This window comes from Gorilla gorilla, chromosome 2 (genome assembly GCF_029281585.2).
Source record: "Gorilla gorilla gorilla isolate KB3781 chromosome 2, NHGRI_mGorGor1-v2.1_pri, whole genome shotgun sequence".
NCBI lineage: Eukaryota > Metazoa > Chordata > Mammalia > Primates > Hominidae > Gorilla > Gorilla gorilla.
The window spans coordinates 118122050-118140342 of record NC_086017.1 but is presented as its reverse complement, the minus strand read 5'-3'; the positions used below and the strand labels follow the sequence as shown (position 1 = coordinate 118140342).

At 39.0% G+C, this 18293-nt stretch overlaps 1 protein-coding gene across 1 annotated transcript; it reads right to left on the bottom strand.

The window, feature by feature from the left end:
* Positions 1-940: 940 nt before the first annotated feature.
* On the bottom strand, positions 941-17590 carry LOC129532516 (uncharacterized). The gene is made up of 3 exons (XM_055382128.2): positions 17534-17590; positions 13269-13769; positions 941-8353 (listed from the first exon to the last, which is right to left on the bottom strand). The coding sequence occupies exons 1-3, from the start codon at positions 17588-17590 to the stop codon at positions 8279-8281; spliced, it is 633 nt and encodes a 210-aa protein (XP_055238103.1). The 3' UTR covers positions 941-8278.
* Positions 17591-18293: the final 703 nt, after the last annotated feature.

Here is an 18293-nt window from a genome sequence, read left to right as displayed (position 1 = left end):
AGAATATTCATCTTTTGGTAGTGTGGGTGACTTACTCAAATTGAGCATCTGCAGTACTGCTATCGACATACCTATTCACCATCAAGTCTTTATCACTGTTATCAGAATATCTGGAAATATAATACATCTTTTGAACTAGCCTACCCATTGCTGGTTTCCCTTTATACTTACCACTGAGTACACCCTAATATCCGGTGATAAACATTCATCACCCTATCTTATTTTTCAAATATCTAGAATTATTTTTTTTGAGACACAGTCTTGCTCTATCATCCAGGCTGAAGTGCAGTGGCACAATCATGACTTACTTCAACCTCTGCCTCTCAGGCTCAAACAATCCTCCCACCTCAGCCTACCAAGTAGCTGGGACTATAGGCATGGGCCACCACACCTGGATAGTTTTTCATTTTTTGTAGAGACGAGGTTTTCCATATTGCCCAGGCTGGGATATCTAGAATTTCATAATGTGTGACAAAAAACATAACTCTTGATGGTCTGATGAGATGTTCAGTATTTTGAGAGATTTCAGCCATTTTAAGAAACTTGTGCCACCATTTTTAGGCTTCTTTTAGTACATGGCACTTATTTCCCATGCAGAACAAGACATGGGCATCTTTTCTTCTGACATGGATTTACTTCTTATAAAGTAACTGGGAGACAAGCACATTTGAGTAAATCTCTCGTTTGGAGTTTTCTTTTTTTGGTCTCAAATATTAAGTGTATAAGCTCTGGCACTTGATTTCTTGTTTGGGGAGAATGCTGAGAGACTTGAGAGATGGCGTGCAAGCTTGCTTTTGAGTTTGACTGCCAGGGCTGGGGTATCTAACTTTGGTTGATAATCACTCTCATATTTGAGACAAGAGCAGAGGCACTCACTCTAGAAGTTATAAATGATATTTCAGCCTGGATTGATTTATCAAATTGATAAAGCCAAAAATAATCCATTCAGAGTGATTTTATTACTTCTTAAAAAAGATTTTAAATTTTGCTTCTATTAAAAAATTACCATAAATGGAACATAAAATAAAATATATTTTGTAACATGTGGAATATCTGACATTTAACTGCAGCTTTCCCCTTGTTATTATGAGCATGTAAAAGAATTCTAGTATCTTAATTTTTAAAAATGTAATGAAGATTTAGAGAATGGCTAGGATTTTTGTTTTTTAATTTAACTGTAAGTATTTTGTAAGTGAATAAAGCAGGGTTTTGTTTTTCAATAAAAGCCTTAAGGCTTGTTTATTAACATATAAAGTTGTGGAAATTGGCTTTATTGGTTACAAACAACACATACTTTCAACATTTGAAAAAAAATGCTATTTGTTTAGCATTTTGGTTTGTAAAGACAGAACTTTTATTTATTTATTTATTTTGAGATAGAGTCTTGCTCTGTCGCCCAGGCTGGAGTGCAATGGTGTGATCTGTGCTCACTGCAACCTCTGCCTCCTGGGTTCAAGCAATTCTCCTGCCTCAGCCTCCTGAGTAGCTGAGATTACAGGCACGTGCCACCATGCCCAGCTAATTTTTTGTATTTTTAGTAGAGATGGGGTTTCACCATGTTGGCCGGGCTAGTCTCAAGCTCCTAACTTCGTGATCTGCCCACCTTGGCCTCCCAAAGTGCTGAGATTACAGGCATGAGCCACTGCACCCAGCATAAAGAGTTAACTTTTAAATGTATACCTTTAAGATTTTCTTGTAGAAAGATCCTTACATAAGTTTTCTAAAGCTAGAGCCTTTCTTAGTCTGCTTTCCTAACCAAGTGTGAGTGTAACAAACTTTTCACCCAAGGATGAGTTACCTGTCTCATGTAGATGGACTATGAGCAATGTAGGCCATTGCTTCATTATGTGAGATAGAATATGTTCAGTTATTTATTTACAGAATCTATGAGTGCTTGCCTATCATTGAATATGTGCAACAAATCCATAGGGTGAATGCTATGAAGCTATTTCCGTCAAGGGAAAGGTATTCACCAAATAGAGAAATCACAGCTATCATGTTTAAAGGTATACATGCATCTATAGGAAAGGAATAGGGCCTCCAGTGCACATAACATGCCATTTCTTTGTGTAGGTTGCACTGGGGAAAAATATTTTAAGAAATATAGGTAGTACTCATAGCAGATAGGAATAGCAGATCATTTGCTTCTTGCTGCTCACATTTGCTAAGACTCTTACGAAGATTTTCCCTGGGCACATGAATCAGTTTAATAATGATTGCTGCCAGTTGGTGGCTAGACATCAGACTGCCAGCCTACTCAACAGTGTTGCCATCTGCTATTTGGATTCACAGTGTGTTGCTGCTACGCACCACCTCATTAAGAACGGGACCCTTGTGAGCCATAGACAGTGGCTTATTCAAGCGAGCGAAGCAAACTCCTCCCCAAGCCAAATTTGTAGAGGCTGCATGCATCTCATCTTATTTGGAGATTGCTCTACGTTGATCATGCAGTCTGATAGCTCATTGTCTCTGATCACTTAGGTTTAATATTTCAAGCCAGCTCCTTCTTTCAAATTAGTGTCAAAATACAAATATGATTATTTCAAAGACTTGTAAAAACTACTCACTCCAATTTTTTTTGGTAATGCATTCATATCTTAAAGTGGTATTAGTCAGTGGCTTGCCAAACAAATATTTTAATAAGTTATTATAATCCACTGGGCTTTTCTGGATAGATCTTCCAGTCCTGAAGATTTTTCAGTTTTGTAGAATTCCTACTGCAGTTTTTATTTCTTGGAAATGGACTTTCAAAGGCTTTAATCATATTTTCTCTTTTCCTCTCCCGTTAAATATCTAAAAGCAGCTGGAATGCAAAACATTTGTATCTGTCAGATAGACATGAGTGCATTTTACCTGACAACCACAGATTATCTTAGAGTTTTAAACACTGTTACAGAGAAAAGAAAATTTATTTGCGTAGGTCACATAATATTTAGATCCTCTCCGTAGCACCTCCATAGATAGTAGATCCTGCAGTACTTTAAGCATTAGAGTTACATATCAAAATTAAGCTAGTTTCAAATCTCAAAGGAATTCATAAGCTGAGATTTAAGTCTTGGGTACCCCTCCCCTTACTTTCCACATAGGTACTTAGTTCTCACACCGGCACTTACCAGCATCCAGAATATATTTCTTAAGCCCTACACTTGTTAGGTACTCTATGAAAAAGGGTTTTAGGCCAGGCACGGTGGCTCACGCCTGTAATCCCAGCACTTGGGAAGCCCAGGCGGGCGGATCACTTGAGGTCAGGAATTTGAGACTAGCCTCACTAAGATGGTGAAACCCCCATCTACACTAAAAATACAAAAAGTTAAACAGGCGTGGTGGTGGGTACCTGTAATCCCAGCTACTCGGGAGGCTGAGGCAGGATAATTGCTTGAGCCTGGGAGGCAGAGCCTGCAGTGAGCCGAGATCGCACCACTGCACTCCCTTCCAGGTGAAAGAAGAAGCCTCTGTCAAAAAAAAAAAAAAAAAAAGGCGGGGGGGAATGGGCTTTGATGGGCAAACAAAATTAGAAAGTGGGGTGTCTCAGACAGTATTCTCCAGGATGCAGATTCTGAGATATACTTTAATTGCAGGATATTTATTAAGAAGTGCCTTTTGCCAAACATTTGTTAAAAGAGAGAGAGAAGTGGAATTGGGAGAAAATGAGTTATAATGTAGGTCCAATGACAGCCTTGGCCAACCCCACAGGGAGCTCTGGAGTTAAAACGGCCCTCGGAGATGTCCTCAGATGGGCAAGAGAACAACTTTGTATCTCCACACTGATCAATCCTTGGCTATGGGCCACTCCACAAAAAAGTGTGACCTTAGGTGAAGTGGTTTTCTACAGCTATGCCAATTCCTGAAGAGGGCTGACAGCTGCAGGCTGCCTGCTAACATTACACCCAGCAAGTGGGGTGCAAGCCGTTCTTTGAAGGGGGATCTGGGTTGCACATCATACTACTGCCACATGGAACACATCAAATCATCTCTTTTGGAGAGTTGCACTAAACATTCACATACGAATGGCTTTGAGAATCTGGCACTGAAGCAAATTTCTAATTTAATTTTTCTCCTGACATCAGTTCATATCCTATGGAACTAGTTTTCCACAGAACATAATTCGATAAATGTCTCCCTAATCTTACAGTGCCTTGCAGGCTGTTAAAAGAACTGCATATAGATGGTTTGCTCTGGGCTTGCCTGCCCTTCAACAGGGTCTATTGGTTCTGCCTGAAAACGTTGGTGTTGCTGTATTAGTTAAGGACCTGCTATACAATGGCATGTATGTACTGTGATGAAATTAACCATCACACCTTCATAAGGGTCAGATGAATGACTATGTGATGGATATACTGTGACGAATATGTCATGAAATAGTGACAATTCACTAAGGCCACCAAGAATAAGCCTGTGAGAAGGTACCAGTATCACTAAGTGCAGTAGTGGCTTTACTCTTTAGACCAGGGCTGATGGTAAATGAGGTGGTCACAGAGCTGGGATTGTTAATATGATTCAGGGGTAATGGACCCTCAAGTAATAGAGGGCTCTGGAGGACTAGTGCTTAACTACCAAAAGTCAAGAGGCCATAATTACTATAACAACTGGTGAAATTGGAGGGCTAGTTAAGGGGGTTTGATTCACAGGGTGTTTAGGAGATAATTAATTGAAAGTAACACCCCTATAGGCAAAATAGATGGGCATCTAACAAGAATGCTGCTTAACGCCTATAACCAAATAAGGCACGAATGGAACCGCACTGGCTCCAATGACACATCACAATCCCTTTCTCAGTTCCTAGACCTGAAGCACTTTTCAGGTAAGGAACCCACAGATGGAAGAACCCATAGGTGGCTGGGTTACTAGGTCACAGGTCACTAGGAGGAAGAACCCTGCTATACATGTACAGACTTTGATGAAATGGCAAGTTCTTCCCCAAATAGATTTATGACTATATGCTGGCAAGGAAGAATATCCAGACATTTCCAGGTTTACTGGGCACAGAGCCTGAGTTGACAATGACACCTAGTAATCTTCCTGGCAGCTAGGCCTGAATAGAGCTGTGCAGCCCAAGGGGTGGACTGAGCCAGCAGTGGATATGCACCACTGAGATCTCTTGCTGTGGAACGTAATTGACTGGGGGGGTCCCTGCTACTGCTCTATGAATCCATTGATACAGTCATGCCAAGGCTACATTTCCCATGGGTTGTTTCCATAAGAATAACGATAACTGAATGAAGAAGGTATACTAATAATGCAGGCCTATTCCTGTGAGGTAGGGGGCTCCTCCAATGGGCGACTTTGGTTTGAGTGTTCTTCATCAGCTGACCTTAAACTTTATCAGAATTGTGCTACAGCCTAAGCTTTCTGCTACTCAACCCGCCTTTCTTCCCTCTCTCCTTCTGTATTAGTCAGGGTTCTCCAGAGAAACAGGATCAATAAAACCTATGGATCTATCAATCAATCAATAGGGATTTATAATCAACCTATAAGGATTTATCAATAAATAAACCCTTATTTATTATAAGGAATTGGCTTACACAATAATGGAGGCCGAGAAGGCCCCCAGTCCACTGTCCGAAGGTCTGAGAACCAGGAGCACTGATGGTGTCAGTCCCAGTTCAAGGGCAGGAGAAGATGGGTGTCCCAGCGCCACACTCAGGCAGAAAATTCAAGCTTCCTCCACCTATTTTATTTGGGTCCTTAGAAGACTGGATCAAGCCCATCCACACTGGGGATTGCAATCTGCTTTATTCAGTCCATCAATTCAAATGCGAATTTCCTCCAGAAAAAGCTTCATGAACACAACCAGAAATAATGTTCGATCATATATGGGGCATCCTGTGGCCCAGCGAAGTTGACATGCATAAAATTAACCATCACACCTCCATGGAGGCCAGAAATTTTATGTATTCTGAGGACTCTGTCTCTCTGGCTTCCTCTCTATTTCAACTCTCAGGCATTCTTTTTTTCCCCAAATAAATGTCCTGTAAGTCTATTTTTTTTTTACATGTGTTTTTTTTGGAGGACTGGAACTAATAAATTTGGACTTTGTTCTGCAGGTAGTTTAGTTACTTACAGATCAGCTTTATACTATTGAGGCTTGTTTTTAAGCTTTTTGTGTGGGTGAGGAGCAAGTGTAGTGTAGTTTTTAGTCAGGATAGTTTAGCCCCACCTATGTAACACGTAACCTTTCTGGGATCTTTAGCGAATGCCTGGTTTTCAGTCAGGACTCTCCACTGTGGCTGGATGGAAATTAGATATTTCCCAATCTCACGCTAATTTTGAGAATTGTTAGGCTTAGTGTTCCGCAATGTACACAATGGGGTCTCTACATAGATTTCTGGATTTTTTTCTTTGTCTACCTTCCTCCTTGTTGATACTTTGTCCTGAAAATTCAAGCTATCTCAGTCTCAACTCCAATCTTCCTCTCCTCAACTCAGCAAGACTCTGATCTCCTGCGATGGGATCCAGAGTGCTCACCTCAGAAAGGCAGGGCGATCGGAGGTCTCACTTTGTTTCCCTGCCTCAGCGATCAAATTGTATAAACTTTTTCCCTGGCTTCTGGAAACACTGAGAGCCAACCTTTCGGTAAAATTTCTAACATATGTACTTAGAGCTTTAATATGATAAGTATTTAATATGCTAAGTATTTTCTTTAAAATTCATTTCAAAATATTTTTGCAATTTTGCCGTGATTTATTTTTTGGCTCATGGGTCATGAGGTGTATGTTCCTTAAATTAATGCATTTTGGAAATTTTTTGTTACCTTTATGTACTTGATTTCTGGTTTAATTCATACTCTATATGATTTCAATCTTTTGAAATTTCTTGAGACTTGATTTGTGATCCAGCCTAACATGCGCCCCAGAACACGTGGTAAATGTTTTGGGGTATACTTTAAAAGAACATGTATTCTGATGTTTTTGAATGTAATATTTTATGTCTTATTCATATTTATAGTACCAATACACAGCACATAGTAGAAACTTAACATATATTGAGTTAAATAATTCAAAGGTTTTATCCTATTGGTGGCAATTCAAGACCAAATAAGAGAGGATGATGATGACATCACTATTTCTGTTAAGACAGGGCCTCATACAACATACAGGAATGTCCAGTTGTCAAGTCATGCAGTTTCTCCCCTATTCTAACCAATGTTAATGCCAATACTTTATGTGATGAAAATTATCCCAGTATTTTTCTTCCTATGTTTCCACCAGTTTTCCCTTCATTGATTGTTAAGATTTATATCACTAGAGCTATTTGACAGTAGGAAACAATTACCTTAGGAAAAGTTAGTGACATTGGTCTATAAAGGTCATGGAGACATAAGAAATGGTTATTTTTTCATTTTTCACCAAACAATTCACGATTGTTTCTAAGATTACAAAAGATTAGACAATAGCTAATATTTCTATGCAATGGTCAAATTTTTCAAGTAGAATCATTTTTAAATTTTCCAAGTTCCAATGTCACTTTCTCCTTGAACATGACTCAAGGTCAAAACTTATAAATGTACACCTTCTAGTACATTTAACTTTCCAATTTAACCCTTCTGCCAACTTTATTCTGGACACTGAAGTTTTGATTATAAAGAAGGGAGGAAATAGATTTCGATGAGTCTAACAGTATATTACGTAGGTTTATAAGATGCTTCTTGGGTACAGTCTCACATCTTTTCAACCTCTGATTCCAGTCATAGTTCTGGTGAACAGTTACGGGAAGATTTTACCCTGCTCTGTGCTGACACTGTCTCACTTTGAGCATGCACCAAGACTCTAGCTTCCTGTCTTAAGACCTCTCTGATGCAGCAATGTGTGATGCTAAGGTACCAGCTGGACTGTCAGCTAGCTCTTTGCAGCCTAGAGGGATGGGGTGGTGGAGGCAGTGGGTTAATGCCCCAAAGGAGCAGCCCTCAACACACAGGAGGTGGCTGCTGATGGAGAAATACTTCTCCTTTCTCCCTGAGGCAGATGGTTCTGAGATAAAGTTTAAGAAGAACCCTGAGAAAGTTCTGCATTATGTAGCCATTAATAGGGGTGGACCACTTGATAAGAGCAGTATCTGGTTTTGCTTGGACTTAGTTTCCGTTTTCCCCATGTTCACTCCCCTATCTCTCATTCCTGCTCCTGGGTGTTAGACTCATAAATAGAATGTGTCTACCTTTGTCTCAGGCTCTGCTTTCAAGAATAACCTAGATTAAAACAGTGGGTAAGTGCGTTGTTGGTACATTACATAATGCAGGGATGTAATTTTCCTTGACTCTGTGCATCTACAAAGAAACACTTATTCAGATGGCAGCATAGTTGAGGATTTCCACCTTTTTCCTTTTTGAAAGCTCATGGTCCATCCTGAGCCTGACCACCTAAAGAAAAAAAAGTTGTCATAATTAGGTTATAATTAAACAGGCAAATTTCTTTGTGAGGATGGCTCTAAACATTTTTTTTCCTGTCTGAGGGAGTCCTCAGCAATTTGGCTGGATATTTTCGTCTAATATGGAAGAGCCCTCAGTCTACTTAATCATGTAAAGCTTTTGTTGCTTTGGAAACAAGCATATTAAATTTCTTATTTTCCCTGGTAAAAAAGCTGGATCTTGGCTGGGTGTAGTGGCTCACACCTGTACTCCCAGCACTTTGGGAGGCTGTGGAGGGTGGATCACTTGAGTCCAGGAGTTCAAGACCAGCCTGGTCAACATGGTGAGACCCTGTCTCTATTAGCAATATAAATTTTTTTTCAAAAAGTAAAACAAACAAAAAAGCTGGATCTTTTAGTGGTATAATTCTTTTTGTTAAGAAATTCAAACATAAAAAACATAAATTACTGGAACACTATCAGGGCTTTCTTCATTCATGAAGGAATGCTCTGAAAGATACAGGGAGTTATTAGAAATAAATTGAGATTGCCCATATGCTAGCATGAAGTGAAAATGTTAACAATGATAATTTTTTACTCATTTGGTTCTGAAGACATTTCAGAGAACAAAATTGATTAAAATCCCTGTCTTATTGAACCTGTATTCCAGTGGAACAGAAAGTTAAGACAATAAACCAAGTAAATCATTACAGTACATTGAATTTAAAATAAGGGCTACAGCCAGGTATGATGGTGCATGCCTGTAATCCTAGCTACTCAGGAGGCTGAGGCAGGAGAATTACTTGAACCTGGGATGGTGGAGGTTGCAGTGAGCTGAGATTGCTTCACTGCACTCCAGTCTGGGCGACAGAGTGAGACTCCACGTAAAAAAAAAAAAAAAAAAGGTGGGGGAGAGGGGCGACAGATGAAAATAAACAAGAGATGGTGTATGGCCTGAATTATGTACCCCCAAAATTCATATGTTGAAGGCCTAACCCCTAGTACCTCATAAGGTAACTATATTTGTAGAAATGGTTTTTAAGGAGGCAATTAAGTTAAAATGAGGCCCTTTGGATGGGCCCTAATCCAATCTAAATGCTGTCTTTATAAGAGAAAATTTGGACATGCAGAGAGACACCAGGGGCACTCACCCACAGACGACAAACCATGAGATGACACAGAGAAAAAGTGGCCAATGGCTGGCCAAGGAGAGAGGCCACAGGAGAAATCAAACCTGCTGCCATCTTGATCTTGGACTTCTAGTCTCCAGAGCTAAGAAAATAATTTTCTGAGGGTTAAGCCACTGGGTCTGCGGTGCTCTGCCATGGCAGCCCCGCAAACTAATCCAGATGCTGAGAGAATGTACAAGTTTTTTGTTTGGTTTGTTTCATTGGTTGGTCTCACTGAGAAAAATGACATCAGAACAAAGACCTGTGGAAGAGTCAGTTATATAAATATTTGGGGGCAGGAGCATTCTGGAAGAGGAAAAAGGAATCCCTAAAGCCCTGATCTGGAAGGAGGCCCGGGAGGTTTGATACATAGAGCATTAGAAGATGAGGTTAGAAAGGTTGGAACAGGGAGGCAGTGGCAGATCACAGGAGAGAAGGGTTCTCAGTGGATGCAGGGCCGTACTGTGCACCAATGGGATATTTTGAAAAATTGTGAGGAATTTTGGCATTACTATGATTGGGGTGGTGGTAATGTTAGTGGGCAGGCAACATTTATGTTAAAAGAATAGCCATGCTCAGGACCCTTCCACCCAGCAAAGTATTTTTTCTACAATCAATGTGACTTTTAAATGCCCTGCTGCTCATTCATGGAGATGTAACACTTTATAACCTTTTATGCTAACTTCTAAACTCCACTAATGGCAAAATAGGTTATGGGATCAACTCTTCATTAAACAAGTAAATATTCTGGATAAATATATTTGATCAAATTTGGGGAACCTTTGCTAATACTTTTTCAAGTATTTTTCTGCCTGATAGTTTCTCTCTTTGACTTCTGAAAGTCCAATTTCATGTAAGTTAGATGTCTTGACCTTATTTCATGGGTCACTGATGTTCTGTTTATTATAAACTTTTTTTTTTCTCAGTGCACTTTAAATTTGGATGATTTCTATTGATCTATCTTTTTCTTTTTTGACATGGAGCCTCACTCTGTAGCCCAGGTGGAGTGCAATGGTACAATCTCAGCTCACTGCAGCCTCCATCTCCCTAGTTCAAGCAATTTTCCAGCCTCAGCCTCCCGAGTAGATGGGATTATAGGTGTGCACCACCACACTCAACTAATTTTTGTATTTTTAGTAGAGACGGGGTTTCACCATGTTGGCCTGGCTGGTCTCAAACTTCTGACCTCTGACCTCAAATGATTCGTTCGCCTAGGCTTCCCAAAGTGCTGGGACTACAGGTGTGAGCCACTGTACCTGGCCCTCTATTGACCTATCTTTAAGCTTCCTGATTCTCCTTACTGTGTGTCCAATCTACTGATAATCCCATCAAATAATTTCAGTTATTATATTTTTCAGTTCTAGGGGTTCCATTTTGTTCTTCTTCTATTAGTTGTATTTCTCTTGAAATTCCCTGTCTTCATTTATCATATCTACCCTTAGTAAGAATCTTTAATAATTTAAAATAGCCATAAATATATTTAAATTTCCTTTTCTACTGATTCCAACATCTGTAGGTCTATTTCTATTGATTTATGACAAAGGTGATGTTGCAGAGCGGTGGGGAAAGGACTTTGTTTTCCAAGAAAGACTTAGGTCAGTTGGATAGCTACATTAAAAAAAAAAAAAAACTAGTCCTCACTTCACACCATATGCCAAAATTAATTTTAGGTAGTTAGCACGTCTAAGTGTTCCAAGAAAAAACTTAAGGTTCCAGATGGTAACATAAGAGAATGTCCTTGTCACCTTGGGGTAGACAACGATTTCTTACAGGTTAGCGAAAGCACTAACCATGAACAAAGAGTGATAAATTAGACCTCAATAAAAATAAAAGATTTACCTTTATCAAAATCTAAAAATGGAGAGTTAAAATGCAAGCGTTTGATCGGGAAAAGGTGTTTGTTTGCAGCACTTATCTAGAATATACACATCAAGTAGAAGAAGATTAGCCAATAGAAAAGTGGGTGAATGCCTAAAAGGCACTTAACTAAAGAGGATATCCGAGTGGCCAATAATCACATGAAAGATGCTCTTTATCTTTAGTCATCCGAGAAATGTAAATTAAAACCACATAAACCCCAAATGTTGGAGAGGACGTGGAACAATGAGAACTCTCATCATACAATGCTGGCAGGTCTATAAAGTTGAAAAACTGCTTGGCACTGTAATTATAGCCGGTTATGAGCATACCTTAGATATGTATCGCAATAGAAATGTGTATCTATGTGAACCGATTCACAGAATAACGTTCACGGAAGTATTATCTGTAATAGCTCCAAACCTGGAAAGAACTCGAATGTCCAGTATCAGCATAAGGGACCAGTCACAAAAGACCTCATATCATATGGTTCAATTTTTGTGAGATGTCCAGAATAGGCAAATCTATAGAGCAGAAAAATTAGTGGTTGCTTGGGGCTAGAAAGGATAGGGAAGTGGGGTTGCGGGAGTGATAGCTAAAGGGTATGAAGTTTCCAGGTGATGAAAATTTTCTAAAATTGACTGTGGTGATGGTTGCACATATCTGTGAATATGCTGAAAGCAACGAATTGTACACATTGAATTGCACACTTTAAGTAGATGAACTGTATGGTGTGTGAATTATATCTCAATAAATCTGTAATTAAGAAAAAATAACAGTAGAAAGAATAAATTGTGTATACTCGTATAACTGAATTTCATACAGCATAGAATAAAATTTTAAAAAAGACTCGTTACATGCAATGACACGGATGAATTCAAATATAATATAAAGGGAAATAAACCAAATACTATAAAATATTTACCAAGTAATTCATTTCATGTGAAATGTCAGAATAGACAAAACTAACAGGGGGATGAAGAATGCTACTATTAGTTAATTTCTTGAGCTGAGTTGTGGTTGCCCGGACATGTTTGTGTTAATCTTTGAAAGTTTACTGAACTGTATTTGTAATTTGTACACTTTTTTGTATGCTGTACTTCAACACAAGTTTTATTAAAAATATTTCTAAAAATCCAATTGTTCAGTAAGTTGTCCTATAATATGCATTAAAAAAGAATTAAAAATACACAAGCATTTCAAAAGTTATTTTTTGTGGGTTAGGTGGAGAATTTCTTTTCTGCTCTATACGTCTCAGAATTTTCCAAATGACCATAGTAGACATATATTACATTTATCACGAGAAAAAAATACTATTAAAATACAATTGTCTGAGATAATCTTGTACTACTTTTACACTAAACTAATTTAGTTCAAATGTGGGGACTTCAGCTTTTGCTCCTAGATGAAAAGAGCTTGTCATTTTGGAGCAAAGGAGGGCGTGGCAGTTGGTCGGAGTGTTTCCTGGTGGCCTAGGAGACTGCCAGGAACTCACCAAGGGCCACCGGCCTAGGGGGAGGAGCAGAGGTGCAGGTGCAGGGAGGGATTCAAGAGACTGTGAACTAAACCTGGGTGGGTCCCAGTCCTCACAAAACCTGGGTCCTAACTGCAAAACTATGGTCGGGCCTGGGAAGGGGCGGAGGACTCACTGGCGCTCTAGCCTCTGTGCTGGGTGAATTAGTGATTAGGCTCTAATCTTCACAGTCCTCATGATTCTATTTTTGTAAGGCCAGCAGCTAAGAGTGGTTTTTACATTTTCAAAACAAAAACGAATACGCTACAGAGACAGTTCCAGGCCCAAATTCTAGAGTATTTGCTTTCTGGCTCCTTACAGAAAAAGTGGGTAAACTTCTTGATTAGAGGGTCTAGGCAGAAGAATTCTAAGGTATTTAAAATTTTTACCTGGGAATGCACTTGCTGGTGAGGCGGAGCCGGCGTGAAGCGAGTGTGCCCAGCGGCACTGGTACCACGCGATGCTGGATTGCCTAGGCTGGTCAGACGGAGCAAATCGGAATCCACGGAAGAAAATTCACCTCTTAAGGATCCAGTCTGGAAAGGGATGGCCGGGCTCTTCCTGGGCAGGGGTGCCCAAATGGATGAGGATACTCTCTGCAGCCCTCGGCGGATCGCAAAGGAGCAGGGCTCCGGTCTTCTATCTGGGAAAACATGGTTGTCACTCGTGGAGAAGCCAACGGAGCCCCTGCGGAGTTTTCTTCCCTTTTCTCTGCTGCAGGCAGAAGAAGCGCATTGCGCGGTTCGCCGGGCTGTCTGCAACTTTGGGAGCTGCGCCGCGTGGGTGCGGCCAGCCGACTGGCGCGTGCGCAGTGAGTTCTCAGCGCCTCCCGCCGCGCAGGCTCGGCGTTGGCCTCCGCGGCCCGTGCGAGTGCGCCCTTCTCGGGTCCCCTAGGTCGCGGGGCAGCCGGGGCGGAAGGGCTTGTTCATTATTTTGAGAGTTTGTTGTGAACGTCATAACCCTTCGTCCTTAAATATTGACGATACTTGACCTACGCAAGAGACAATGTCATGTGATTCAGCCTAATATCTCAGTATGTATCCCCTAAGAATAAGGGATTGTTCTACATCAGGGTTTCTCAACCCCGCGCTATTGACATTTTGGGCAGGATGAGTTTTTGCTGTCTGTACCCGTAAGGTGGGGGTGACGGGGTGGGGTGGGGGTGTCCTGTGCTAAACAATCACTATTTAGCAGCATCCCTGGCCTCTACCCATTAGATGCCAGTAGCAACCCCCTCCCCCAGTTGTGACAACCAACGATGCCTCCAGACACTGCCAAACCCAAACGGTGTGGTTGGGGGGGTTGAGGGGGGGAGGGGTGGTGGTGAGTGTTGGGGGAAAAAGGAGAGGTGCAAAATTGCCTCAATTGAGGACCACAGGATCACAATGCACATCATCATACTTAAGAAATGTAACATTGTTATATTACAATAATCTATATTTCATATTTGAATTTCCTCAGTTGTCCCAAAATGTCCTTCTTTACCCTATAGTTTGTAAAATGTAAATCCGAGATTTAACAAGAATCACATAGTGCGTCAATAAGAACCACATATTGCAGTTGTCAAGTCTCTTTCGCTTCCTTCAATATAGAGCAGTTCCCTAGCCTTTTTTGTTTGTTTCTCCTGGTATTGACATTTTTGAAAAGCCTAGCCCAGTGGTCTTCCAGAATATCCTTCAATTTGGAGATGTCAGATTGGTTCCTCATTATAAGATTCACGAGTAATAGATATGTACACACAAACATATATGCAGGAATTCTACCTAGGTGATGTATCCAATTTTATCTGTTTTCAAATGACTTTTTAGCTGTCATAACATTTAATTTAAAAAGCACCTCCCTGACCAGCGATTTGAAATATTTTTATCACATACGTAAATTTCCACATTGTAACTGGGTCTAAGATATATTTTCTTTTTTCCCCGCATTGATCTTATTGTCTACTTATGGGCTAATATACTGTTTTTATTAGAGACTATATTTCAGTATCTGGTAGGGCTAGACTGCATCATTGCTGTTTTCTTAAGTGTTTTTTTAATGCTGGGTTATTTTTTCATGTTAACTATAGAATATAGCCCCATAAAAGTACTTTCAAAAAAAAATCTTCTGCATACCTTTTCAGTTTATGATGTTGCATTTTCCTTTTGAAAAGCAAGGTTTATTTTTTCTCTTGCTCAATTTTCAGCTTTGTGTCTTTCAAGGAAGCATCATAAAGGTTTTTCACTTGTTAAGTTTATTCTTAGAGTGTTTCTCTTTTTTGTTGGTATCGTAAGTGGGATTATCTCTTCCACTTTTCCTTATAACGGCTAGATTCTTACATAAATGAAGGTACTGATTTCTATGTCTAATTTTGTATCTTGCTACCATATTGAATCTCCTGTTGCTTCTAGGAGTTTCATGTTGATTGTATCTGTATCTCTTTTTACACTTTTATATAATTGCAGTGATTATCCATTTTGAAGTTCAAATTGCCCGTCTTTGGCCATTTTTGGCTCCTTTGTTTATTTGACACAAGCTCGAATGTCTTGATAGCTTACTTGCTTTCTGACACTGTAAGAGTTCCAGTCTCATATTGTACATTTACTGCCTCAGACCTAGAATCAGCCATTTCTCAAAGGTGTCCTTGTTGCTTCCAGTGAAAAAGGTATTTGGATGCTACAATCTGCACTGAAAGATGTTCATGGTTAAATGGCTTATCACTTCCCAGACTCTTCAACACAAGATCTAGGAGAGATGTAGTTTTTCAAAGAAAGATGAAAATAAATAATAAATTTGTGTTGATATTCCAATTCTAATAGAAGGTTATAGAGTTTTTACTTATTTGATTTTATATTGCATCTTTTTTCCCCTATGCTGAAAATCATGGCTCCTAAATGATATTAACAGAATTATTTACTTTTCTGCATAATATATATAATAGTTTCCAAAATCTACCAGTATTACAACTATTAGTAAAAATGTTAGATGTAGTTAAATACAATTAGGCTTATTTATCTCATGTTGTTTTAAAATCTAGGTTGCTTGCTGGGTGCAGTGGCTCATGCCTGTAATCCCAGCACTTTGGGAGGCTGAGGCAGGTGGATCACTCAAGGTCAGGAGTTCAAGAGCAGACTGGCCAATTGCGCCACTGCACTGCAGCCTGGGTGACAGAGGGAGACTCCTTCAAAAAAAAAAAGAAAAATCTAGGTTGCTCAATTAGGAAGAAAATTAAATCCAAAATCCAAAATGGAAAAGAACCTTAAATATATCTAACGTTTTCTTTTTGAGTGGAATATCTAATTCATAATTTCATTATTTATTTAAATTATCAGTTTTGTTCTGAACACTCTTTAGCTGCATCTTGTCAACTCTAATGTCATGTTTTCATTTTTTTCTAGAAATTCTCATTAGCAATTGATATTTCCCTTTGAGACAAGCTATGTTTAATAGAAAAATTTTAAATTTCAAAATGGGGCTTTCTTATGTTTTGATTATAAATTTCTAGTTTTATCATATTATGGTGAATATTTAGATCATTTTTATGTGATTTACTGAGGCATACATGTCTGTATTGTAAATTAGAGTCAATTTTCTAAGTGTTTTTGTATTTTTTTGTCTAATTAAGAGAAATGTACTGTAGTCTGCTATTATTAGTGTATTTCAATTTCTCTTTGAATCTCTTATAATTCCTACTGTATGAAAGTAGCTGCTGTGTTATTCACTGCATACCTTTTCATAAATCTTTTATTTTCACTGGGAATTGTAGCCTTTAGGATTATAAGATGTTCTTTGTCTCAATAATGGTTTTTGGTCTGAATTTTATTTTATTGAATTGCAAAATCTCAATTCTTTCTTTTTTTAATTTGCATTTTCTTAGTAGAACTTTACCCATCCTTCCTTTCATTGTTAGCATTTCTGAATTGTTTTGTTTTAGGTGGGTCTTTGTCTTTTATATACAACATAGAGTTGGGTTTTCCTTTGAAATCAACCTGTTTTTCTTTTTGTTTTAACACTGAGGTTGAGCCCTCTGTTGGCTGATATGTTTGGTCTCAGTTATCTCCTGTATTATATTTACCTGTGTAATATGTAGCATATTTGATGGTGATACGTGCTATTGAGGAAAATAAAGGAGAAAGGTTGCATTAAAAATGCTGGGAAGAATATTCTATTTTAAATAGTGATCAGGGAAGGCCTCACGGAGGAAGTGATTTTTGCACAAACACTTGAAATAGGCAAAAGAATGAATCATTTGGATAAATGAGGTAAGATTGTTCCTGACAGAGGACAGCTAGGGCCAAGGCCCTGAGGCATAGAGTAGCTAGTGTGCTCTAAGGAACAGCAAGGGAGCTGGTGTGATCAAAGTTGGTAAGCAGGAGAATAGTAGGAGATAAGACCAGAGGATCAGATAGGGCCCTGTCAGTAGGGAGCAGAGAATCCCTCCTTCAAGAGAAATTTTGGTACCAGATGTTGAAATAATACATCTGCCATACCACAGTAATAAATTAATAACTCTATGAGAACACATAAATAACCCTGGGAATTCCAGCCTAGGTAGGAGAGGAAACTAGGCTTGCGGGTATGATATTTTGGGTACAGCTCAAATTATGCATGAAAGTAGCTTCGTATTTGCTAACTTTGGGGGTTGGATTACTAAAGCACCTTTCCCAACCCGTACGATTGCAGGAATCCTTGACTGTTCTTCAAGTCTCTCATATTTCAGTTTGTAGTTCATATCCTACCTCCAAACATATCAGATATAGATAACAACTATAGCTTTTGGCTATTTATCTGAAGCTGTACATTTACAGAGGAAGAATTTTATTGCAACATTCATATTAATGAAAGGTATTTTGACTAATACATGTTCAAAAAGCATGAAAACACTAAAATTCTATACTCAGAAGCTTGATTAAAGGACAGAAAATGAGAGTTTTTTTGAATTTTTTAAAAAAGTCAAGTATTAGTTTTTAAAGAGTTTTTTGTATTTTTTGTTTTTCTTTTTATAGGAAATCTGTTTTGACAGAAAACTATATGGCAAATGTGTGCGTGTGTGTGTGTGTTGGGGAGGAATAGGGATGAATTCAGTCTGTAATCTAGAAAAACTGTGTCCAGGATAGGAACAGAGAAGGGACAAACTTTATATGTATACACAGGATTACTTTTTCCTTTTCATGATGTGTTTTATTTGGAAGCATTTACATGTTCTCTTTCTCTTTTCCTCCTTTTTTTTTTCTCCTTCACCTTTCTTTTTCTTAAGCTAAGCTATCACAGTGAAATACTGTGACTAAGCCACAACTCATATAGAAAACTGAACGGTGCATTGTAAAATAGGACACAAAACAAAAGACTTCATCCGAGAGCTGAGATCATCACGAGTACACAGACCCACTGCAGTAATTCAACAGTGTTTCTCAGAGCCCAGGACAATTTCTTCA

Coding starts and splice junctions, on each gene's coding strand:
- LOC129532516 (XM_055382128.2), bottom strand. CDS start 17,590: ATGAACTACAAACTGAAATATGAGAGACTTGAAGAACAGTCAAGGATT. Junction 13,770..17,533: donor AGTCAAGGATTCCTGCAATC/GTACGGGTTGGG, acceptor CCCGCGACCTAG/GGGACCCGAGAAGGGCGCAC. Junction 8,354..13,268: donor ACCAGCAAGTGCATTCCCAG/GTAAAAATTTTA, acceptor TTTTTTCTTTAG/GTGGTCAGGCTCAGGATGGA.